The 26569-nt window shown below is 41.4% G+C and overlaps 1 protein-coding gene across 7 annotated transcripts in view; it reads left to right on the top strand.

The window, feature by feature from the left end:
* CDH20 (cadherin 20) overlaps positions 1 to 26569 on the top strand; it is a 204283-nt gene that overhangs the window by 133708 nt on the left and 44006 nt on the right. For 4 of the 7 annotated variants that reach the window (XM_064578800.1, XM_064578799.1, XM_064578802.1 and 1 more), the window contains 3 exons: positions 14905 to 15308; positions 23409 to 23703; positions 24224 to 24343. In XM_064578800.1, the coding sequence (XP_064434870.1) occupies positions 15063 to 15308; positions 23409 to 23703; positions 24224 to 24343 (661 nt within the window). In that variant the 5' untranslated portion in view covers positions 14905 to 15062. The remainder of the gene's footprint in view (positions 1 to 14904; positions 15309 to 23408; positions 23704 to 24223; positions 24344 to 26569) is intronic. The other 3 variants (XM_064578803.1, XM_045886612.2, XM_064578804.1) reach the window with 1 other exon arrangement.

The following is a 26569-nucleotide window of genomic DNA, read 5'->3' as shown; positions in this document are numbered from 1 at the left end:
AAAAGCATTCCTGTTTGAACAAAAGCATGAAGGTGTTAAAATAAAGGGTCTGTAGTTTATTTTAATGGACCAAAAAATATGAGAGGAGAAGGGACAGGAAATGCCTGGTAGGCAGGACCAGATCATGTAGGTCCCTGAGTACCTTGTCAAGGAGTTCAGATTTTATCAGTTAAGAAACGAAGAGCCAAAGAGCCGTTAAGAGACCTTTTACCAGAGTGACCTGGTAAGATCTCTCTGGCTGACAAGAGAATAGATTAGAACAGGGACACCATTTAGGAAGCAGCTACAGTGGTGAAGGTGTGGAAGTTACTGGGGGAGTTGGAGACAGAAGGAATCTTCCATTAATTTCTGGATTCCTACTTTGATGGCTGGAAGTGCCATTTGTTCCATGGCTAGAGTAAGCAGAGCAAGAGACCCAACAGAGAAAACAATTAGGAGTCAAACTGGGAGGAAATGATATCCACTATGACCCACCAATCTTGTATTTGTTCAGTGAGCTCTTATTTCCAGATATCACTAGATTTTATTTTATTCATTATTTCACTTTACTTTTGTTCCACTTCGGTAAAATCTCAATGCTTAGTGATCATGACTTTAGATATCCTTAAAATATGAATATTAAACAGTTGATACAGAACTTACTCCTTTAAAAATACTACTTGTCACTGTACTAAAGTTGAAAATGATCCATTGATAACAATTCTCTAGTCACTCAGTAATAAAGAGTCAGAACCACATTTCTTTATTTGTTAAGCCTGAGCAGGAGTAATCATAAGTTGTGCAGGTATCGCTTATATAGATACACCTGTCCTTTACATACACCCATCTCTATCACAGCAAACATGGAAATTAGGCCAAACAGAACTTGCTCTCTATATATGTTTTTTTTTTAATCAAAGAATGACTATCCCCCACGCTCCCCAAATCCCCTTCCAAATACAAAAACTTGCCTTTGCTTATCTGAGATTACAAAAGCTCTTCCACACTGAACTCAGTGGCCCTGGAGAGCTTGACTGATGGGCCAGGTGCGACAAAGTGTATTTTCTAACGATGGTCACAATAATATGTGCCATCCCACAGGCTCTCCTGGAGCCTTGCCACTCCCCTTCGAGAGGTAGAGTCTAATTCCGTTCCCTTGAGTGTGTGGACTTGGAAGTGGCTCATAACCAACAGAATATGGCAGAAGGGAAGCTTGAGAGGATTCTGAGGTTGGGTCATAAAAGCTAATGCACTGTCTGCTTTGAGAATGGATGTGCTCACCTGCGAGCCCTGACCACGTACATAGTCCAAATGCTCTCATGGAAGCCACCATGCTGAGGAAGCCCAAATTAGTCCATGTGTAAATCGCATGTGAACATACTAAATGAGACTATGTGAAGGAACAGAGACGCCCAAGGGGCTCCGGCGGCACCAGACCCCTGCCGTCCCAGTCCAGCCACCATCTGACTGCGGATGCCTGAGAAACCCCATGCCAGAATCATCCAGCCAAAACGCATCCAAATTCCTGACCTACAGACACCACAAAAATTAATAAAATAATTGCTGTTTTAAGCTACTACATTTTGAGCTGATTTGCTTCATAGCAATAGCTAGCCAGAAAATAGGAATTAGTGCCAAATGATCCAGTACAAAGTCAGATATGGAGGATCAGTGGGTAAGTTCCCCTTACCTCATTGTGTGAGGCTACATTTGTGCCTCTTGATCCAGGCCTGAAGCTAGTTAGTGACCTTGATACCAACATTAAACTGGATTCTGATGACCCTGAAATAACTAGAAGATCCTAGCTTGAGAACAGTTCTCACTCCTCATGACCCCACTGGTCACTTCTGGAACCCATCATGGCTCCACTTCGCTAGTTTTAAACCAATTTGTTTCGCTTGGGCCACTTAGGAATCTCCTTTTTTATATATCCCTTGTTAACATGGTAAATGTCCTTAAGAAGAACATAAACTTAAGTATATGTTCAATGATTCTATTAGAATCATTAGAACCATCAAACTGGACTAGATTTTTGGGAAGCAAGGGGAGTCCATTCAGGGTTCAAATTAAGACACCACACATTTGCTTGAAAGGTGGTTCCATTACTGAGCCAGAAAACACTACCAAAGAACCATCAGGGAATAAACACAGCCCAGAAAGTGAGGATATTGAACCAATCTCTGCCTCATGATTGTATCACTATGATATAATTAGAAGGAAGCTGCTGCTACAGCCTGCAGATCAAATAAGCACTCTTGTCACATGCACATGGCTGTCTGAGCATGGCTGGGCATGCTCTATTGGGGACAGCTAAGAGTCAGTGGTATCAAGGAGGAGTAGAGAATATTGAATCTCAGGCTTAAAGGCAATGCCTTCTACAATTACCTCCTATAAAGGTAACTGGGATCTATAAATAATGGACAATACCAGCCCAGGATCAGCTAATTCTAACATAACTTGACTCACAGTATTAATTCATTTTGAGGTATTTCTGGAGTAGATTTCCCACTTTCTGATAAAACTGTGAAGTACATAAACTCTGTTTCTCCAATTGAAGCATATGTGGCAAAAATGTGTTAGAAGTTGACAATAAATGCTTTTTTTGAGAACAGCTTTAAAACCAATTCTCGACCTTCCCTCAAAGACAGAGCCGCATGATATTCCTTTGAATGGGTATATCATAGTTTTTAAAATCACCTATTGTTGGAAATCTGGATTAATCTTGTCTTTTGCTACAATAAGAATACCATAATAAATATAAATAGATTTAAATTCAAATAAAATATGTATCAAAATTATTTCCTTAGGACCAATTACATATTCATTTTAAAGACATGACACATACTGCAAAATTGCTTTCAAGAAAGCTTTTGTCAACCTACACTTCTATCTGAAGTATATGAAAATGTCTAGTTCCCCACATTCTCAGCAACATGGGTTAGCTTATTTTGTAATGTTTTCCAATTTAAGAGGCTAGAAATAACTCATTTTCTTCAGCTATTCGCAAAAGTAAAATGTTTATCATATATTATAGGTCATTTTATTTCCTTTTTTATGAATTTCTCTTGTTGTCATTTGATCACCTCTTTTAACAATGAGCATAAAGACTCTTTAATATGGTCAGGGTTTTCTCATGTATGTTGCTTGATTTTTATACTAAAAATATAACAATTTCTAGTAATTATTTAGTTCAATCTATTAACATTATCCTTCACTACCTTGGATGGTACTTTGAGAAGGCTTCTTCAACCCAGTACTGTAAAAACAATATTCACCTATTATCTTCTCTTAGTTTTTTTTTACTTTTTTTAAATGTTCTACTAACCTGCCTAGTTTGATTTTTCCCATTTGACTCTCCAGTGAAATAAAGAGTGGTGGATGGTGGATGGTGAAGGACAGGATATAGTTTTTCCAACCACAGTTAACCAACTTACTGAAGAAGTCTACCTTGCCAAATATATAATGTAGATTAAGATGGAGCTTCGTAAAGAGGATATAGAAATAAAGAAAAGGAGAACTAAGAGGAAGGCAGAGCCTAGCAATTTCACCTTGAAAAAGCTTCAGAACTTCTAGTGCCTAGAAGAGCAGAGTTCTGAAAAATCCTATACTTAAGGATTTCCACTTCCTTGATCCTATGAAAACATAATCAAAAGGTGCCAGAAATATAATAGTTACAAGTTTTGGTTGGGGGAGAAAGGTACTAACACATAAGTGGTAATAATGTAAATACTAATAACTTTAATTGTTGTAAGATACATTCTGATCTCAGAAACACTTAAAAGTTTTTTAAAAGTCCTAAAAAAACACAAAATATATTCATTAGGTCTGTTTGGAGGCTTTCTTTTCTATTTAGTTCCTCAATATTTATTTTGTTTATTTTAAAATGCTTTTAAATTTTAAATCAGTCTTTATTTTATTAAAAGTAAAATATATGCGTTGGTCAAAAGAAAACAAGACAGTACTGGAAAGCTTAAAAGAAAGAGCAGTTCCTTGCCCCCCTCCAAAACCCAATCCCCAAAGGCAACCCCAGAAGTTCTTTCTCCAAGTACTTGCCCATGTATTTTTAATCTGTAAAAAAGTATTTAACAGTTTGGATATTATTATTCTTTCTGCCTTCAGTCTTTTAATTTTATTTAATATTTTCTCATACTTAATATCCACCAACGTATTAAGAGGCATGTATAATCAGACAGTACAGAGGCAAAAAAGTCCAGAAAACAATGAGTTTTTACACGTGATAGTTTTGTTCTTGGACAGCAGATAAAATAAACCCTGATATGTCAGAAATGCTCTAGACTTTGGCATCATTTGTTGTAATATGAAGTTAGCATCCTTTGTAGAGATGCTAGGAAACCTTATGAGGGAATTGGGGTTTAAAAAATTACAGTGGTCTAAAATTCTGGGGTATTTTTTAGTTGTCTAGTTAAAGGGATATAACCATGAAGTTATCTCTGGTAGTTTAGCATTTTATGTCTTTAATTCAGGGGAAAGGGTATATACCTATTACTTTGACAGTCCCTTCTTTCTTGAATCTAGACCCTCTTTTAGTCCAGTCTTCACCATATGACTATATTTTTTTCTTTTTTTTATTATGTTATGTTAATCACCATACATTACATCATTAGTTTTTGATGTAGTGTTCCATGATTCATTGTTTGTGTATTAACACCCAGTGCTCCATGCAGTACGTGCCTTCTTTAATACCCATCACCAGGCTAACCTATCCCCCCCACCCACCCACCTCCCCTCTAGAACCCTCAGTTTGTGTCTCAGAGTCCATCGTCTCTCATGGTTCGTCTCCCCCTCCGACTCCCCCCCCCTTCATTTTTCCCTTCCTGCTATATTCTTCTTTTTTTTTTTTTAAGATTTTATTTTATTTATTTGAGAGAGAGAGAATGAGAGACAGAGAGCATGAGAGGGAGGAGGGTCAGAAGGAGAAGCAGACTCCCTGCCGAGCAGGGAGCCCGATGCGGGACTCGATCCCGGGACTCCAGGATCATGACCTGAGCCGAAGGCAGTCGCTTAACCAACTGAGCCACCCAGGCGCCCTATTCTTCTTCTTTTTTTAACATATAATGTATTATTTGTTTCAGAGGTACAGGTCTGTGATTCAACAGTCTTACACAATTCACAGCGCTCACCATAGCACATACCCTCCCCAATGTCTATCACCCAGCCACCCCACCCCTCCCACCCCCCACCACTCCAGCAACCCTCAGTTTGTTTCCTGAGATTAAGAATTCCTCTTATCAGTGAGGTCATATGATACATGTCTTTCTCTGATTGACTTATTTCGCTCAGCATAATACTCTCCAGTTCCATCCACGTCATTGCAAATGGCAAGATTTCATTCCTTTACATTTCCTTTTAAAATATTTTTATTCTGTCTAGTTTGGTTATGAATAGAAGTCTATGATGAAAATTGCTCTACTGTCTTCTAGAACTCGGTATTACCATTGAGAAATTTCATGTATTTTAGCAAAATGATAGAGGAAAATAAGAAAAAGATATGTGATCCTAGAGAAAGGAGATCCAGCACAGGGGACTCATGAGGAGAAGCCCTAGAGTAACAGTTATATACTAGGCCTAGACACAGAAGCCAGGCCAGGGAGGGAGGGTCCTGGGGGAGGGGGCGGAAATGAAACTGGTATTAGAGGGTTTGAGAAATTCTTGCAGTATTTGGAAAAATTATCGATAAGCATGAAACAGATCTTTGGAACATTTGAAAAAAGTAATAGTGACACATACATAAAGAAGAGGACAAAAGAAAATACTAGGCAGTTGTTAATCCAGAAAAACAAAACTGTTCTAGAAAACAGGAATTAGACTCTTAACGTACAACTTTGCTTGATAGGAAACAACGTTCATTCATAAAACAGTAAATTTTGACTATTCTTTTAGCGAAAATTGAGAAAGAACTGTGTTAAGAGGGTGAGGGAGGGGAGAATGAGTGGGAATATATTTAAAGAGAACGAAATCCTCAACTATCCTACTGGGAAATCAACTGCTAATATCTAAAATAGATATTTCATGGGGCACCTGGGTGGCTCAGTCGGTTTAATGTCTGCCTTTGGCTCAGGTCACCGAGTCCCCCCATCGGGCTCCCTGTTCAACAGGGAGTCTGCTTCTCCCCCACCCCGCTCGTGATCTCTCTCTCTCACTCTCCTCTCAAATGAATAAATAAAATTTTTAAAAAACAATAAAATAAAAAAATAAAAACACATCGGCACTCAGTTAATATTTACTAAACACCTGGGATGTGTCAAATACCGCACTAGGTATCAAGTCTATAGGGATAAAAGACACTATCTGTGTCTTCAAGGAGCTTACAATATGGGGAAGAGAAAGACAAGTAAATAATTACAATATCGAATAAGGAAGAGCCAATGGGAAATGCATGAGGCACTCTGAGAAGAGAGATGAGATGGGAAACACAGAAGAAGTCAAAAAATAAAATAAAACAGAACTTGATCTATAGTATTATATCAGGTCAAGATAATCTTCGACAACCTTTAAACCTTTAAGCCCTTGAAAGAAGATATTTGAGCCTCAACAAGGTTAAGCAAACACCCAGCATCACACATGGAAGGGCAGAGCTAGAAAGTCTTAAGCCAAGATGTCCTGAGTCCAAATTATGCATCATTTTCCAAAAGAGAGGTATTTTTTTGAAAACAGATTTTAGAAGATAAGTTTCTCTTTTCTTTTAACAGGAGAAATAATAAATATCAGTGTGATTTTTGTTTTACCAGGAATTTTTCTTTTCCTTGAACAGAGTATCCAGTTGTCCTCTATGTACACATTCCTTACACATTAGAAAAATGAAAGATAAAACACGCATGACTCCCAACGTGAGAGTGGGTATTGTGTAAAGGGGACAACATCTGGGAGCTGACAGGTCAAAAGGTCCCTAGCTGAGCTGAAGCCCCGGATCAGCTTCACCAAGTCGGCCACAGGAAGGCACCTAGAGCAGGTCCAGCCCTGGGTCAGGAGCAGGGGGCCTGCATGCAGTGTGTGCTCTGGAAGCGGCCAGCCAGAACCACTCTCAGGGAGAGGAAGGAGCTCACATTCTTTATGTCCAAAGCTGCTTTGAGGTTTTGGACTAAAAAGAGAAGGAAAGTTCTTGCTTCTTTAAATAATCAGGCATAGAAGGATGAATTTTTTATCCCTAAGTCTAAAACCAAATTTATTACCTTGCCTCTAACGAATGCCTCCTCCCAATTTCCATCTGTAACCTAAGCACAGAACCTTCCTGTCATTGTTTCATTAGCTCCCCCACCCCCGTACCCACATCCCTTCACATGGATTCAGTTTCCCAGTGATGGACACTCTGCCTCTTCAAGGGTTCAGACTCCTCCCCGATCCTTTTCCTACCCCGGGATTCCTGGTTGAAGTTCCCCTTACAGGTTCCCCTGGACTCTAGACGGACTCTCGCACCTGCTCTCCGCCCCTCTCCAGCAACACTCCTGAACAGTGATGGGAATGGCTCGTTTGCATGCTCAGAAACCTTTAATCTACGGATTCTAAACAACTACGGATTCAAAACACTTCAGTCCAGCAATGTTCACAGCTCCTAGCTACTGTTTTTTTCCTGTCTCCCCTGCCCCATCTCTCATTACTCTCTTGAACAGGCCCCGTTCTCCAAGCGAATTCAAGTACTATTCTGACAGGCATCTGCATCCTGCCTCTGCACCTTGGCACTTGCATTTGCTTTCACTTTTTTCCCTCCTCTCCATCCTTCAAGGTCTAGTTCACAGGCTACCTTAAACTTTCCCTCCCTGACAGAAATCATCTGTCATCTCTGCTAACCTGGCCCAGCACTGTCTGTAGGGGTCTGGCGGCCCATATCACAAACAGATCCGTGTCATAGTCAGTCACATACGCAACGCGTGGTGTAGTCGCTCCAGAGGAAGAATCCAAGCTGACCCGCTCACTCTCCCCACAGCATTTGCCTACACCAACACTCACACCAGTGTCAACACTCACACCAGGGCCAGTTGAAGGAGCTGCAAAGAGACGTGCAAATCAGCTCTCGTGCGAGCTGGTGAGAGCCTAGGAGCCATCCCAGCACACCACCCACTACTGGTTTGTCCCTGTGTAAAATGGGGAAAGGATACCTTTTCATAGACTTCTTGCAAAGACTAAATGACAAAGTAGAGGTACAGGACTTAACACAGCCTGGCATGAGGTGAACACGCCACGCCGGATGCTCCTGCTGTCGCTGCTTCTGCGATTCCTGCTGCTACACCACCATCATCACTGCCACGAGCGACGCCCCACTCCTACTCCCATTACCACTACCATTACCACTCCCCCACTAAACTGTAAACTCCTTGAAGGAGGGAGAGAGGACTAACATTTATTAAGCACCTACTGTTTTTCCAACACAAGGCTTTAACCATCCGCCGAATACCGTGCTAAGAGCTTCATGTACATTTTTCACTTAATTCTGACAATCACCCCATGAGAGTCAGTAACAGACTCAAAGAGTTTAAGTCACTTGCTCAAGACAGCACAGGTAAGAAGTGGTAGGGCTAAAACTGAAACTCCATTTCGTTTGGCTTCACAAACCACTATTGATCAAGCATATTTGATGCTCAAATACTTATCAAATTAATAAGTTAAGTCTTAATTTTAGACAGCAAACGGACTTTTGCCAAAACGCTTCTTCCTATGGATTAACCTTTATGGTCCAGGAAAGACTACAGAATTGTCCTGCTTTCCTAACGTTCTGTGCAAAGGCAAAATTAAAGAAAAAACAGTAAGTAGCAATTATTTGCAACTTCTTTCAAAGAAGAACTTTAGCCAGAGAATTACCTAATTTAAAACACATGCTTTTTTAAAATGAACAAGCACCAATTTAGTGCAATTATAAATGCCACATAAGACTAGAAAAATTAGTGAGCATGTGAGACAACTCTGAAAAATCCAAACTGATCATTCTTGTCTAACTGTAGTCAAAGAAATTGCCCATGGACTGAACTGTACTTTCATTAGCTTGATTAAAAGTGAAAACTAGAGGAAGCATAAAGTAGGTCAAAAACTTCCTGACTCCGTTAGGATTAAGACATGTACTAGATACTAAGTATGCGTGAAAAGATCCGTAAGAATGTATTTGCCATTCTTGGAAGATACGGAAAGAAATACCGGGCATCCTCAAATGGAAAAAATAATTATAATAGGAATGAAAGTAAGGAGGAATTGGGCATGAACTCTAGTGAAAGGATTTCTAAAGTAGAAATGCCTTTATTTGTGACCTGAGCTAGGGAGTTTATAGCTAGAGGATCAGCATATATGTAGGATGCACAAGGCGGTTTTTATTATGGGCCTAGTCAGGCTTTTCAGAGCCAGCTCCTAATTACATAATTCATACTTTCTCCCATTTTTTTTGTTCTACTCCTCTCACCCACACGTGGATGGAAAGATGGACGGACACAAACATACACACACGCACACACATACACATGCACACACCCTCATATAAAACCAGATACTGTTCCTAAACTCTTTGGTTTAACCACCCTATACCTCCCCCTCAGCTACGTCAGCCCCACGCTTCCATTTTTGAGCTTCTTAAAAGCACTCCCTCTCATAAACTAGTTTGGTTGTGGGAAAGAAAAGGAGAGGAGAAAGAATAAGTGGTGAGAAAATGACAATTTCAGAGACGATAACAGAGGAGTGAACATTTTAACAACTGAACCGTTAGGCTCAGAATTTCCAGTTTTTGAGGAACCTGGAGAAGTGCGAATTCACAGAAATATAGGTGAGCAAAATTAGAATAAGCAAGAATAATGACCACCTTTTCTAAGAAATCTCATGGAAATTAAGTATGCTTTGTTTTTCTTCTGCTCAATTAAAAAAAAAAGGCAATACCATAATTCCTCAATTCTAGACACCATCAATTTATAAACAGCCTCTTTGAGGGGTAGAGGAAAGAAATATGACCACATTAAATGTACACACTGACTCTAAGCCATATCCATTTCACAAATGCTAACTTTGGGGTTGGGGACAGTATCATGAGGCAGGTAAAGCGTGGAGTAGGGGAGTGGAAGTGAGAGCACAACCCAAATCCAAGAAATCTAGTACCTGGACAACCTCTTCTGGCTCTGCCAAGGGTCAGTCGCCTCCACAGATGGGTAGCTTTGCGTAGGCTGGTATGTTGATGGCCACAAAAGAGAGATGAAGCTTCTACTCACTTAATGACAGACTGCCCAGGAGGAAACTGAAGATGGCACATCTGTAGTAAATGGAAAAGACTTCAGGTCAGAGAAGTGTCTCATCTTCCAGCATACAAAACCATAGTAAACACCCTTCCCGAAACACATCCCCAGTGGTGGACTCTGGTCATCAGTAGTATAGACATACACGTCCAGATTCAGGAATGCTGCAAGTCTGTTCATAGGAGCAATGAAAATATTTTCTTTATAGGATTCCACAATGGGTATCTTGTTGTTTGTGAAATGTACATATTCAAAGATACTACCATCATATGAATTTTTCACTCCAATTTATACCACAACCACCTGCTCTGTTCTCTAGGGGTTCTATATTCTATACTGAAGAATTGTGATTCCTAAGTAAAATGTGTTTGCTCCTATTTCTCAGGTGAGACCTTTGATTGAGAGGCAGGATAGCATGGTGACGCTGAGATGCATTCTGACTGAATGCTGCCATGTGTCCCGGTACGCAGTCACATCCCCCTGCCATATCTAGGATCTTCACAAGGTTTCTTTTTTCTTTTTAAGTACATTTTTAAGGCTCTTTCTATAAGTAAAAGTGATAACTTAAGAAGTTTAGCTACCCAAAACCACACCACCACTGTCTATACTAACCTCTTAAAGGCATGAGGCCGCATCAGAAAATTAAAACACCTTCCCTCTAAAGGGGGAGTCAGCAGCAGAGGCAACTGACTTTCTGCTTCTACAGAGATGTCATTTGAGCTTTACTGAGCAGTACTTCCATTAACCATGAAAAGCTCAGGAAAACTGGAATAATGAAGAAAGAAATCAGAGAGAGACCATAAAAGCCCAGTTCATTTCAAGGAGAAAGCGGTAACATTCCCTTCCCCCTACATTTTAAATATCACAACGAATTTAAGTAATGAAATAAACAATTCACCAAGAGCACACTTTATCCACAACTTTAATTTCTTCCTACTGTGTTCATTACCAAGCTGTTTGCTTTCTTCAGGCAGGATGGGGGAAAAACTTTTAAAAGACTCATTTAACACAGAAGTCAATTTCCACTAATGTATTCTTTGTGTGGTGTATGTGGTCTTCCAAAGCAGATCTATACACGCAAATATACATATATTAGCTTCTTCCTTTACAAGAACAGAATTAGCCTACCTTCAAACAGATCATCACTACTATTATCCCGTAGGAAAAACATGAACATGAGAACCGTATTTTTTACAACAGCTGAAAACTGGTTAGTATTTCTGATAGAACTGACTTCCCTTCGCTTGTATAAATGGCTCTAATTGTGAAAAGAATAATGTAACTTTTGTATAACCCAGATTTTACTTTGTGAAAAGTTAGGCAGGGAGTATTTTTCATGCATTCTGCCCTGAGGAAGCAGGAATAAAGTGCTTTCCATCAACTGTAGCTATCAAGTTATTTAACACAAAAAGAGTTTACAGGCGCTGCGGGCTTTGATATTTGATGTGTGTAAGGGGGAATATGAGTGGGGCACCCGGACCACCTGGGCTTTCACAGGGTCACCGAGGGCTCCACAGGTCCTAAACATCTAAAGCCATTCTCGTACGTGTTCAGCGAAAGGGAAGAACATGAGGGCTTTGCACTCATGTGTAGGAGGCCAAAGTGGGCAGAAGAGACAGATGAAAGCTCAGGCAGCCGCACTGCCTACAAAATATTCATCACAAAGATTCCAAAGAACACCTTTTTTTTTTCTTGAGCTCTTCAGATCACACCGAGGTGAAGACAGGGGCTTTTAATTGGCAAGAATGCATGTCTAGTTTGTAAGAGATGAGAGAATATAAGGGACAGTATTTAAAATCCCACAAAATTTCCTCAAATCTCATTCTGTCCAGAAAATTTAGCCAGTACAAGCAGGAAAGGGGATATCTGCACACCCCCACGCACAAACACGCCTGCACCTGAGCACTTAGAATCCAAAAGCAAGATGCTGAAATCAGCCAGAGAAAACACAAAATAGTCAAAAATAATGCTTAGGTGGGGCACCTGGGTGGCTCAGACAGTTAAGCATCTACCTTCGGCTCAGGTCATGATCCCGGAGTCCCAGGATTGAGCCCTGCATCAGGGAGTCTGCTTCTCCTTCTGCCCCTCACTCGTGCTCTCTCTTTCACTCTCTCTCTCTCAAATAAATAAATAAAATCTTAAAAAAAATAATGCTCAGGCAAAATGTACACATGTGAAACACGGACATGAAATATATTTTAAAAAGTATATATATTGAGTTCTAGCTTTGATAAATGCAATCCAAAAAAAGAATTTTTCTCTATTCTACAGTTTTCTAACAGCTAGTCCTTCATTAAGTTCCCTTATAGGGAAAAAAATAATTGTGGTTATTACAGAATTAGGCTAGGCCAGACTCTAATACCCCAAGTACTTAACCCAGATGTAGAAATCTGTGAAATAATATATATTCATTAAGCCCTTTCAGAATGTTCGTTCAAAAAGTGCCCACGAAATGTGGTTCAGGCTCAGCTTCACCATTTTTAACACACAACCCAAGTAACTTCTCCTTCCATGGTTGCTTGGCTGGCACCTCAGTCATTTACAGAGTATGTTCACCCACATTATCCTAGCAGAGAGATCCTCAGGTAGTCCTGTGAAGTAGGCAGGAGAATTATCAGTCCCTACTTACCAGGAGGAACAGAAGTTTATAGAATGAACAAGTAAGAGGTAATGAAAATAGAACCAAGGGGACAAACTGTGGGACACTCAGCCTAGTGCTCTTTGGGGAAGTTACAGATAGGTTTGTGCCTTGCAACACATGGAATATTCCCTTATGACCATCCATCACAGTATTCTGGTGATAGATTTGGGGTCATGCCCTTTAGTCCATCTTCTAAGTCCGTAAAACAGCATAGCTGTTTCTTACCAATCTTTTTCATTAATCTTGTAGAAACGGAGCATTATTTAGTTGCATGGATTAATGAAAAAGAAGGTTAAGACTCCTTCTTTCAGACCATCTCTTCTTGGACAAGCATGAGAGAAACATGAGCTGGGTTTCTGTCTATCAGTCCAAAGAGGAAAACCGCCAATACTTGGTAACTGACCTTCTAGCACACTATTGTTCTTTATTAACAAACACGTCACCCTAAATAAGGCACACCTAGCTTGCTTTTACTTAACAGTCAATCTGAGTTTAAGAGCTAGAACTTGAGGCACAGCCATCCCTTCGGTTACAGAAATTCTTTAGCCTGCCCCAGCTTGTCCCCCAGTTCTCATTGAAGTGATTTCTTTTTTTTTTTTAAAGATTTTATTTATTTATTTGAGAGAGAGAGAATGAGAGAGAGCGAGTACATGAGAGGGGGGAGGGTCAGAGGGAGAAGCAGACTCCCTGCTGAGCAGGGAGCCTGATGCGGGACTCGATCCTGTGACTCCAGGATCATGACCTGAGCCGAAGGCAGTCGCTTAACCAACTGAGCCACCCAGGCGCCCTCATTGAAGTGATTTCTCACACAGAAATGAAACGGCGTATTGTGTGAAATGATTATATATTTTTTAATTCTTTTGTGCATCTCAACAGTGACTATTGGCGAGGACACTAAAACGAGTTCTGATGGTGACAGGTAGAAGGTGGTAACTGAGATGCCATCAACGCATTCATTTTAAACCACTTATAGAAACGGAGCATTATTTAGTTGCATGGGTCTGAAATCCCCAAATATACACATCTGTTCTGAGACGATGACAGTTCTCCAGGTTCACAGTGAAAATATCAACCCCACAGAAGTCATTTTGGTTGTTTTGACAGAGTGGTGGGAGCACCATGCCATTTCATTGCGCCCAGCCAAAGTAAAGGAAGAAAAGGTGGATGAGGTCACAGTCCAGGAGTGAGGTCACCAGCTAATCTGCCTTCATAGCAACAAAAGAAGTTTGACTGATGAAAAGGTGTCCCTAGGGTAGAAGTCAACATCCCTTTGTCTAAATGAGTCTTTCAGATCAGGAAAAAAAAATGTGTTGGCTAGCCTCTCTTAACATGCCCAGAGTAGCATGTGACTAAGAGCACTTTAAAGTCTGTTGTGAGTGATATAATGATTAACTGACCATTCAAACCCTAGAAAGGTCACAGTAGCAGCCCCTCTCAGTGCTTCAGAGCCAAAGCAGTAGAGTGTGAAACTCAAATTCTACCAGGAGCTCAGAAAATGATTAAGTCAGAAGTGATCTGTGGCTGCTTATAAATGAAGTCCGAGATCCCTAACATTATCAATAACATGGGATAGACATAAGATAATTGTGGGTAGCAAAAAAAGGTAGTTAGATTTGCTTTGGGCTTTTTAATGAGCCAAGAAAAACAGTTGGGCTAATGAAAATATTAGTTATTAGCTGTAAACTTTGGAAATGAATGCTGTTTTTAAAAGTTTAGAAGGCTGTCTGATCATAAATATTTCAAAGAACACACTATTAATTCAAGCCAATCAATAATACAGCATAACCCTCCAGCCATGTTACCAATGAGAAGAAATTTATTCACCAGTTTTATTCCCACTGAAATCCATATCCAAAGGTTTGGGATTGATTATAGCAAGATAGGTTGTCTTCTTTTTATTAAAATATTATTTGTTACTCAAACATTTCTAAAGCAATAACATGTTATGACTCTTTAATTCGTTGAGTAGAGAACTGAATATTTACTGACATTTCTTGAGAACTTGCTATAAGCCCACAGGAGAGGATTTGACATCATCACAGTGTGTTCTCCTTAACTTGACAGGAAGTCAACTTCAAGCAGATTGACTTGAATCGAGATCTCCTTTGAGAAGCGTAAGTGTCCGGTAAACTGCATTGGTATTTTTTTACTGCATTGGAAAATACTCAAGTTCCAGTGGCTTTACCATCCTGTACTTTACTTTCTGAAAACCTGGCAATCCCATGTGGACTTCGGGTAGAATGAGCAATGCAAAGAGCTGGCTGGGACTTGGCATGTCCTTGTACTTCTGGGGACTGATGGACCTTACGACCGCCGTTCTCTCGGGCACACCAACACCACCAGGCAAATTAGAAGCACTCCTGTCAGACAAGCCACAGTCACACTCGCGGACAAAGAGGAGCTGGGTTTGGAACCAGTTTTTTGTTCTGGAAGAGTATACTGGAACTGACCCTTTGTATGTCGGCAAGGTAAGAATGGCCACACAGACTAATTATCAGGGTATCAAATATTGAAAGGGAATACAAATATGAACTGAATAAGAGAGGTCGCCTAGCCTGTGTTGGGAGTCCTGAGAACAATTATAACTAGTGGTATGTTACTTAACAGCTAGTTGAAATCTAATTTTGGCTTTGTCAGATACCAGTCAGAAAAGGAAAGATTTATCCCCTTGTTCAAGCCTCTGTTCTAAAGTGGGAGAAAACAAGGAATTGGGATTTTGGAGAAAAAGCCTGGGACCCTGCAAGAGCCATTAGAGTCCCATGAGAGGCAGCGGCAGCAGCTTTGGGGAATAACAGAATGGGGAAGAAAAAAACCAGAAAATGCAAAGGAGAAAGTAGAGGGGTTTTTCCCTTTGTTTTGCTTGGGTTTTTTTTTTCCCCCAAAGCATTTCCACAGGTATTGCCTGGGGCCTAAATTTAATGGGGGGAAAAACAAAGAATAAAACATTCTTCATTCTAGAAGATCCTAGCATGTGCTTTAGAATAGTTCGAGACAATCAATGAATATATTTATAAACTTTACACTCGAATTCCCTTGATTTATCTATCATCATTTCATTTTTAATCCAGGCTTTCTCCGGTGTTTACTTTATTTGGATGTTAATCAGAGACCATTTTGTGAAAGCAACCAAGTGAGAGAAAATGGGAAACAAGGACCTAATTAGAAAATAAATAACTCATTCAAATGATAACTTAAACGCTTATTTAGCACAGAGGCTAAGAATGTGGGTTTCAGAGTCAAACACACATGGGTTCAAAACCCAGCTTTGCCAATTGCTTCCAGAACGACTCTGGACAGGGCACTGAAGCCGCATTAGCCTTGTCTCCTCAAACATCAAATGGGAATAACAAGAGAACTACAACTTCTCAAAGAGTTGTCTGCATAAGCTCTTTCCTCAACTCCTACCCACTTCTGAATTCAGATCTGACTTCTGTCCCCTGCATTAAAGTCGTGTTTTCAGTGCTCCCAAGGACCTCCCTACTACCAAATTTGATGTTTCATTTTATGGAACCGACCACCTCAGATGCTGCTGACCAGTCCCTCCTTCTTGACTCACTTTCTTCTCTCTGCCTCATGACCTTCACAATCCCGTCTTTCCCTCCTTCCTTCTCAGCCCCTTTGCTGGCCATCTCCCTCCACATGACCCCATCCATTAGAGGTCCAGCTTGTCAACTTTGCCCTGGGCCTCTTCTCTACCCACATTCATTCTCTGGATGGATTTGCCATCCCCATGGTTTTAAACACCACCTCTAAACCAAAGCCTCCATCTCTGGCTCAGGCCACTTGTCTGGGCTTCAGACTCATAAACCCTAACGCATATGTGACAGCTCCACATTTATGACTCAAAGCCGTCCCAAATGTAGCATATCTGGTAAGGAATTCTTGGTTTTTCTCCCAAACCAGGTCTGCCCCCAGTCTTTTAGCACTGCCATCACTCACTTTCTAAAACCAGATACAAGGTGGTCATTCTTCCCTTTCTCTTGCCCCCACATTCTCTCCACCTGCAAATTGTCAGTCCTCTGCCAAAATACATCCCAAATCCTTCATTTTTCCCACCTCCATTTCCACTGATATCTCTCACCTGGGCAAACACCTGGACTCCCAACCAGTTTCCACACTTCTACCCACACTTTCTTCCAATCCATTCTCCACACATGAGCATCAGACCATGTCACTCTGCTTACATCAATGTCCTCCCACTGTACTTTGAATCACCCAGACTCCTCCCCACAGCTCCCAACACCATTCCTCTCTGACCCAGGCTCCCCCCTGTCCTCCCACCACATCGCAAGCCACACTTTCTTTCCCTTCGTCTCGTGTTCCAGGGACATAGCCTTCTGGCACTTCCTACAACTTGCCAAGCTTTGCCTGATTTTTCCCCCAAAATAAAATATTCTTCCTCTGGCTTCTTTTGTGGTTGGCCTCTCCTCACTCTTCAGGGCTCATTTTGAATCAAGGTCTTCCTTGACCATTCCCTAAGGTAGGCCCCTCTGTTAGACTCTCTCACGGCCATTATTTCTTTCAGAGCTCTCATCACAACCTACAATATCTAATTCATTTGTTTATTTACATGAGTACTGTCTGAAGCCTTGGACTAGACTATAAGCTCCCATTTTATCCCCAAGGCCTAACACAGTACCTGTCACATAGAAGGTGCTTTAAAAAGATATTTAATACTTCCTGGTGTCATAAGGATTAAATAAGCTAACATATGTAAAGTGCTTAGCACAGGACTTGGTCCAAGAGTAAGATCTTAATGATCATTACTCTGTAAGCATAGTAGTGATAGTGGGAGTAATAGTGGTAGATAGGGATTTTGCTGTGGGAACTCAGCAGCTCAGTAATGTGTGTAACCTAATGCAGCCACAAATCTCCTAGTCTCAAAATCTGTGACTTCGCTTTGACTTCTTCCTTTCCTTCTCTCCCTCCCTCATGTACAACCAGTCACCACATCCTGTCAAAATCTCCTTGCCAGTTTCTCTCAGATTCACCTCATCCTCTCCAGGCTCTGTCATTACCGTGGTCCCTCTGCTCTTCATGATTAGATTAACTAAGCAGCCACTGCCCGTCTCCCGGTAGAGAATCGTCCCCACTCCCTAGGACTCAGGACATTCATCTCCTCAAAGCACACTTTCCATCACGTCACTCCTCTGATTAAGAACGCGTGGGAGCTCCAATGCTTATCAGAGCTCTTGGCTCAGTTCAAGGACTTGCAGAACATGAGTCTTCCTCCCTTATCCAGCCCTCCCCTACGATTTCACAAATCTAGTCCTGATCCCAGTCATGCTGGTGTCCTCACTGGCCCTGATACACATACCACGTTTGTCCCCACCACAGACATGTACTCATGCTACTGCCCTGACCAGGACACACTGTCACCACCTCTCTGTTCAATCACATTCCAGTTGCTCAGGGCCTTAGCTTAAAAGCCATTTCCATCATGAACACATCTTCTATCTGCTCAGAGTTCCACAGACTTCTAGCTACTCGTTATTTGTAAAATCTTTCTTCCAACTAGACATACATGGCTACTGCTAAAATAAGTTTAAGAAAATACATTTATTTGTATTCAGTAATGGCTTTGTGTACTTGTACAATCTAGAGCCCTCTTCACTTCTCCCAGGGGTAGAAGCTGAGATTCCATCCTTAGCCTTCCCTACACTTCCCCAACACTGAGTACCCAGCACAAGGCTGGACATACGACCCTACAGAAAGGCGAAGGTATCTAACATTTTACTGGGCTACCACAGGACTATGTGGCAGTCACAGTCACAAAGAGCAGATCATTTAATCATCACAACGGTGCTGTGAGGTAAGTGTGACTCACCACTTTCAGATAATTAGCCTGTGGAACACGGCTCGGAGAGGCTACGCTTATTGCCCCAAGTTACAAAGAAGGTAACAGAAAATCTGACACTGCAGCCACAGGCTTCCCTTTCCATTGCCCTGAGACTTGGCCCTGAAAAATACAGTGAAGAGTCAAGGGTGTTAGGGCACCAGGAATCCAACCAAGCCCAACTGCTTCCCGACGTTGGGAACTTAGCTGTCTAGCACCCTCTCTCCAGTACTCATGATCAGAGCCCACTCTTTCCTAAGCACCCCAACCCAGGACACAGAACACCCTGGGCATCTCGACAGCCATCTCATCCAGCCAACACTGAGCAGCCAGTGAAGTGGGGTGTTACTCCACGTTATATATTCACTTACCCAGGCACTTTCCCCCCCTTACTTTGTTTTGAAAGAGAATTCATCCACCTTTCATTCCCTCTCTCCCAGGGGCATTTAGCTTGTCACCTTGAGCTCTGGAAGATGTCTTTTTAGAGAGCCTGCCTGAGTATTTGCTTATATCAGAGGCGTATGGCAACAATTATCAGCTGTAATTGGTATGGCCTTATAAAATCCACACTGGGCTTTCCAGGGACAAGGCAGTGTCGAGTTAAAGCTAGATTATATTGACATATGCAAAGAGTGGGATGCAGAGAGCTTGTGCTTGGGCACGAAGCAGTGGTTCCAAGGCATGCTGAGGTTAACAGCTACACAGAAGCTGTCTAACCACAAAGTATAAGCACTACTGTGCTCCTGGAATTGTACAAGGCACTATGAAAGATGACAAAAAGAGTGAAAATCACCCTTGTTTTTAAGATATTAAATCAACTAAGATTTTTCATAAACTACCTGGACTTTCCATCTTTCACTACTCCTTTGGCTGAAGATCTTATAAACTAAAGCATTATTAGGATAAGTAGGATATCCACTTATCTTACTCTGTTTAGATTTTGGGAGGAAGAATGTTTTCCCAAGATGTACATAACCATGTGCTGCCAGCTCCATTCCAGAAGCTCCTTCCCTTCCTCTGAAGAGCTGGTACTCAGTCAACATGAGCTGAATTAAATATGGATAAATTATAAAACATTTTATTACACTGCCAATTTGCTGAGTGACTTAAGGGAAAGTTATCAATGCCTCGCATTTGCAATTGTCGTAACCAAATGTGTATTCTACTGCTGGTAAACCCTAATATTAAATGCACATTACCATGCTGGTTATTAAGCTAGAGTCTCTCAGCTCTGTATTCACCCTCCCATACTCCCCGTAGTGATGTCAGTTAGGGCTAGGACTCTGCGAGCCAGTTTCTCCTTTTCCGACCAGCTCCCCGTTGGGTTCAGACAGCAGAGTGTACTAGAGAGAGAACTAGAGGCAGGAGGAGGGAGAAGGGACTTGTTCCTATTACCTAGCCAACAGGTGGTTCCAGGTCCTGGATCTTCCCCACACTCCCAGCACCAGCCTCATCACACCCCCACAGAAGGATCAGCACAACTGGATGGCAGCCCCTTCTCAGAAATCTGGGTCTGAAGTCTGAGAGAAGTGGGTGCTGGGGGCACCTCCTCCAAGCTCCTGAAGCCGCAGCCCCAGGCGACAGCACTCCCTCTTCGGAGGCCTCAGGCCCAGCCTCCTCCAAACATCTAGATTCCAGGAGCCCCAACTGCTGCCTTCTGCCCCCAGCCTGAGGGACACTAGCTGTTTCCTGGAGTTTCTAACCCTCCAAAACTTCAGTGTTCCCTTTTTGCCTTTCCAATTCTCCATATTAAATTTGCTCTGCTAAAATAACTGGTTTAGGTTTTGTTCCCTGACTGGACCCTGAAATGATACAATTATATTCCTCAGGAAACAGTTCTGTGTAAGCAGATTCTGGTCCCTGTCATAGCTGGTCCCCATTTGTCCCTGTTCATAAAAGGCTCATCATGCTTCTCTGTGGATGTCCTCTCGCCCCCTCCTCCCTCCCTTCTCTCCTTCTTACACACGAGCTCACAAACACACACACACACAGAAGCTATCTGAAAGATGCTTGCTAGCTCTTTTTAAACAAAGGTAACACTTCACAAAAAGCTTTAACCCTAATCCTATACCCTATGTCACTCATCCCATACAATTTTATTGAGCATTTGCTACATGTGAAAATCCACATGAAGATGAAAGCCACATGGTTCCTGCCTTCAAGGAACTTACCATCCAGAGAATTTCTCAAATTCTTCTCCCAATACAGACAAAAACAAAAGATAACAGATCTGATGTTCAGCCCACACTCTACTAACATCAGTCAGCTGAATGGCTCCTAAGGAACCAGGACCTCTGCAGCAGCAACAATTTGAGCCTTCTATTACTTATTAAGCACTCTCCATAGGCACAATACTCACTTAAGTTTGGCCTGTGATAACAGCAAGTACGCTTAGTTTTTTTAAGGACCACAGGACAAAACTTTTTAGATAATAAATAGAACACCTCAAAACAGTCCTGGGTACTTTATGTCAGCTTCTATTCTGTTTTCTTCCCCCTAAATAATCTGCCATGCCCTAAATGAACCTATTTCATTATAAGTAAAAGTTCTATGCCACATGCCTTAGGATTACATGTCTTACATATATAAATACACAGCATTTTTTTTTTATATTAAAAAAACCCTAGGGCACCCTGGGTGGCTCAGTTGGTTGAGTGTCTGACTTGGCTTTGGCTCAGGTTGTGATCTCAGGGGTCGTGAGACCAAGTCCTGCTGGCTCCAAGCTCAGCGAGGAGTCAGCTTGAGATTCTCTCCCTCTGTCCCCCCTCTGCACTGTGCACACACTACCTCTCTCTCTCAAATAAATCAATAAATCTTAAAAAGAAAAAAAAATCCTGAGATTCCTCTCCTCCTCCTCCCAATCCCATTCCTTTGCCTGGAAACAGTTCCAGATGGAATGGATTTTCATTTCTTTATGACTGGGTCCCAATAAAATGGCTTTCTATTCTACACAGTAAGAGTTGGGCACCTCTGGTTTTTTTAACTGCATAAATAAAAGATTCGGATCGCAAAAAATAATAATACTGTATATGGAATGAGGAAATGTGAGAATTTCGTATTCTAAATAGAATTCTTTAAGTAGAAAAAAAAATCCACTAGCAATTTTTTTGGTCAATGTTATTCTCTTATTTCCCCTCTCTAGGTACAACACAGCTGAATTCCTTTAGGCGGCAAAATCGCTGCCTGCATGATTTGGCCATGAGTCAATCTGAGATCAACTCAAAGCCAGCCACAACTTCCAAATCCATCCTTGTCTGAGGATGTTGTGAATACATTTTCAGGTGTCCTCTTGGTGTCTCTGCCATTTAATCCTCAGAGTAACACTGTCCTAGCAACGCTTCAGGCAGCACTTTCCCCGTTAGACTATGCATAATAAAAAAGCCAACAGGTTGTTTGTATAGTCTCTGCTACATTCCCGAAAGCTTGAAGGGAGCAGAGAAGAGCTGGGCATGCTAATACCCTTTTCTCTATGCATATCACCGTCATTATTATCATCATCATAATCAGCCCCATTTATAGCATTCCTATTATGGGAAAGACGCTGTGCTCGGTGCTTTACATACATTAATTTCTAATGATCCCAACAACCTTTCAAAGTATTAATGGTGTTCTCCACATTTATAATATTAAATATTTGAGAGTAATAAATGTTCAAATCTTTGTCAAAGGCCCTCGACTTACAACTGACATCATGTTTTAGGCCAGATACGTCTGCCCCCACTAGTCTAAGGCTAACACTGGTTGCCCATTTTATAAACTAAATCTCTGAACTATGCAAAGTGCTAAAACCCACTTTAGAGAGAGACTGTTACTTATATGATAACACAAAATTTCAGGATTCCTGCCATAAAACATTATCTGTAATTAGAGATGCAAAAAAGTATTTCCAGGCGTAATATGAAAATAGTGCCCTGGACTCCTTTTGAGAGTGCTTATCATTCATTACAAAGTAATCCAGGAGATAACATAGTTGGATGGGCAGATAAAAGCATGCCCCTAACTCAGCCATCCACATATAGATTTGAGTGATTCAATTACAAGCCCAGGAACTGGTCCCACCAAAGAGAGATACACTGATGCAAATACCAACAACTGGCCGTGAAATCCATTCTGACACCCGAAACAGAGGCACGCATACATAGTCCTACTGAATGAAATTACTGAATTGGGACCACAGAATCAGAGAGTTGCAGGAGTCCCTGGAGGTCATTTACAGTTTCCAGGACAGTGGCCATAGCCTATTTATTCATCAGTTCATCAGTTTTTCAGGCAACTTGAATCATCACAAGGTTTTTGAAACTCTAAAACTCAGTTTATGTCAAATACTTATTTTAAAAGGTTAGGTTTGTCCATTTTTTTTTTCTTAAGTGGAAATGCTAGGTTCCTCCTTATTAGACTTGCTCCTATTCTCATGTTGGGTGGGGGCCTATACTTCCCAGAACTCCTGTTTTCTATACTTCTCAGGGAAAGGCACCTAAAAATACAGTAGTAAGTTCAGGATACTGAATGTGATGTGAAAAAATTTTACTTATTCATCAATCTATATTTGGTCTTTGATACAATCATGTTCAATATATATTAATTCTTTGTAGACCAACATTTTAAAACGTTTGAGTGAAAAAAAATTCTTCCTATTTGAAAGAAGGTCTTAAGTTTGGACCAAAGTGAAAATCAATTTATTTCCCACACCTGTTCATATCCATGAGCTTTCCGGGTTTGTTTTTTTTCCTAGCTTCATTCAGACATGGACAGGGGAGATGGATCCATCAAATACATCCTCTCAGGAGAAGGTGCAGGTGTCGTGTTTACCATTGACGACACCACGGGAGACATCCATGCCATTCAGAGGCTTGATCGAGAGGAAAGGGCCCAGTACACTTTAAGGGCTCAAGCCCTAGACAGGCGGACCGGCAGACCAATGGAGCCAGAGTCAGAGTTCATCATCAAAATCCAAGACATCAATGACAATGAGCCCAAGTTCCTGGATGGACCTTATGTCGCCACTGTGCCAGAAATGTCACCAGTGGGTAAGGTGGAGAGTCACTGATTCTCACAGACAGCAGTTCTTCTACAGAAGGTCCTCCTCTCTATATGCAAAGAAAGAGAGAATGTGCAGGACAGCTCACAAATTATAAACCTGGACCGAAAATGACAACCAAGTCCCTAGGCAGGAAACTAGACAATGAAATCAGCCATAGTAAAAAATAATAGTAATAATAAGCTTAGCATTGTTATTCAGTTCTGATTCTTAAAAGATAGAGGATAGACAGATAGATAAATGATTCATAAGGGAGAAGCATTTTGGTATTATAAAAGAGCAATGAAGAACCCAAAGGCTGTGTTGTTCTCACTGGTTACTAAGAATTTAAAACACAAATAACTCCTGTCTCACTAGAGAGGCACAAGTTAGGAGCTATGGAAGCTTGACCTCAAAAGGGGTTCTCCCAAACATAACAATTGCAAATGCATTACGACTGCCTATTCAGCATTGCTTCCAAGCCGTTACCAATTCAACTTGAACAGGTTTCCACCATCTCTCTTCCTCAGGGACCTCTGTCATCCAGGTGACAGCCACAGATGCTGATGATCCGACCTACGGCAACAGTGCCCGGGTAGTATACAGCATTCTCCAGGGACAGCCATATTTTTCTGTGGACTCCAAAACAGGTATGTGATGCACATCGTCAGAGGTGGTTGCTTTATGCCCTACTAATTCAAAACTGGTACTTATGACAAACCCAACTCTCCTTTTCAAGGACTCTCTAGGGACTGTATTAACGAAAGAAGACTGTTACAGGTGTTAGGATTAAGACAGCAAACCAGCACTGCCCTGGTGGGTAAGAGCAGCACTATGTCTAGACATTGCCCAGAGTCTGACTGGAGAGGCCAAAAGGCCTGCCTACACAAAGGGACATCCTCACCAGCCTTCAATAACTCCTACAGTTGAATTTATTCCCAGGGATTGTCTTTTATCACTCCAAGAAGACCTGAGAGGATTGACACATTAACCTGGGCTCGCTCACTAGAGAACTAAGATCATTGATTTTGTTTGAAACTATGAAGAGCCTTAAGGGAATCATCCAGTCCATTACCGGTCACTTAACAAATAAGGAAATTGGGAATTGAGGCCTAATAAAGTGCTTCTATTTGTAGATGTGTCCCCTGACTTTTGGTCTGATGTTCTTCCCATTGAACCACCCTGTACTAAATAGAGAACACGGCCAGAATAAATGGATGCTGGGACACACAGATTTTGTTGAGGGGGTAAAGAGTTCACAGCATGGGATGTGCCCCCCCCAAAAAGCAGGTGCTGAGTGGGAAGCTCTCACAGGGAGGAAAGCATAAAGAACTGGATGGGTAAAAAGGAATGTGACAAAAAAGGACAAATCGAAAGAAGTTTGGTTGTGTTTTTTTGCTTCTTTCAGTTTTACCTGAGAGCTTTGACTACAGAATTTATGTTTTATCATGATTATCCTGCACTTGTGCCAAGCTTTCTTCCTTTTAAAATACTTTCACAGACATTACCATATTTGAGCCTCCCATTATTCTTGTGAACCTGTGAAATACACGGGAGGACTGTTACTCCCATTTCCATACAGGAAAATTGAAGACCTAAGGGTAATTAACAAGGAACTTGAGTAAAGAAACTTACAGCCACAGAGGTAAAGTAAATGGTTAACACTCAAAGTCACCTCTCCATTTGAAAGAGAAAAAATACATTTCTATTAGCAACCTGATAGAATTTTTTTTTCCAAAAGTCCTAAGGGGAACCAGGCATTCAGAAAATTATATCATAAAATCAGAAAGTGAGGGAGTGTAAATTATTAGGAGTAAAGAAAAAAGGTTGCAGTGAGGGACTTCTATAAAACAGTAACTTTAACAATTCTACAGAGGGGGAGGGGGAGGGAAAGCGGGGGGGGGGGGGGGATGCCCACAGGGAAGACAAATACAGACAGGAAGAGGGTAATGTGTCCTTTATATCCTAAGAGGAACCTTACATTATTTTGACAGCTCCCAGGGGGCATCTTTAGTGTTAAGGTCAAAAATACATGAAAAGATAGTTATTGCTGTGCATTTAAAAAAGGAAAATGCTGCATATTTCACTTTAGAATGTTATGACTATAATGCAATATATACACTGTAGGAGTAAACTGGAGACAGGTTTGTGGTTCCCAGTCTCTTCTCTTTGCATGCAAAAGGTCTATTTAGCCAAGGGTCATGCTGTAAACTTGCAGTAAATAAGCCTTTAATCTTTGCCTAGAGTGTAGAGAAGCCAACTTTTCTACGTAGCAGGGCTAAAAGGGGGATAAAACATTACAGCACATCCTTGGCAGGATCAACACAGCGCAGTTCACTGGCTTTTGACTTAGACGCCTCTTCTCAAATGAAACTGTATCATCACACTGTGATACTGCTACTTACTGTCTGGGGGAGTTCAGCCCTTATGCATGTTAAAAATGAACAACTCAACAGAGCATCTTTCATGTCCCAGCTCACGGAAATCAGTGAAGCACAGAGGTAAGCAGAACGTAACAAAATTGAAAGAATATATAACAAAAGGAAAATCAAATCAGAATTGCAACCCTGCTTACAGGTATTGAGGAGGCAGGGACAAGCAGCCTAGCAGTGAGCTGCCTCAAGAAAAGTCATTCACGCTACAAGGGCCCTAGGGGCTAAAGAAAGAGCGGGCTGAAAGAGAATTATCTAAAATCATAGATTTGCAGACATACGAGGTTTTGTTCTCCGGGACCCGAAGCCCCAGTTTTCTTTGGTACAAGAGAGACCCTTGAAATTGGCCTGGACTGCGAGTCCCAAACTCTGTTGGGGAACCACTGCTGCCACCTCCTGTTCTCTCTCGGTAATGTCGCCAAAGGAAATGGGCCCTCAGCTCTT

Source organism: Mirounga angustirostris, unplaced genomic scaffold (assembly GCF_029215605.1).
Source record: "Mirounga angustirostris isolate CCGP_5_RB_7025 unplaced genomic scaffold, mMirAng1.0.hap1 SCAF_14, whole genome shotgun sequence".
NCBI lineage: Eukaryota > Metazoa > Chordata > Mammalia > Carnivora > Phocidae > Mirounga > Mirounga angustirostris.
Note: the sequence above shows the minus strand (reverse complement) of the source record. Positions and strands in the feature narration are given on the sequence as shown.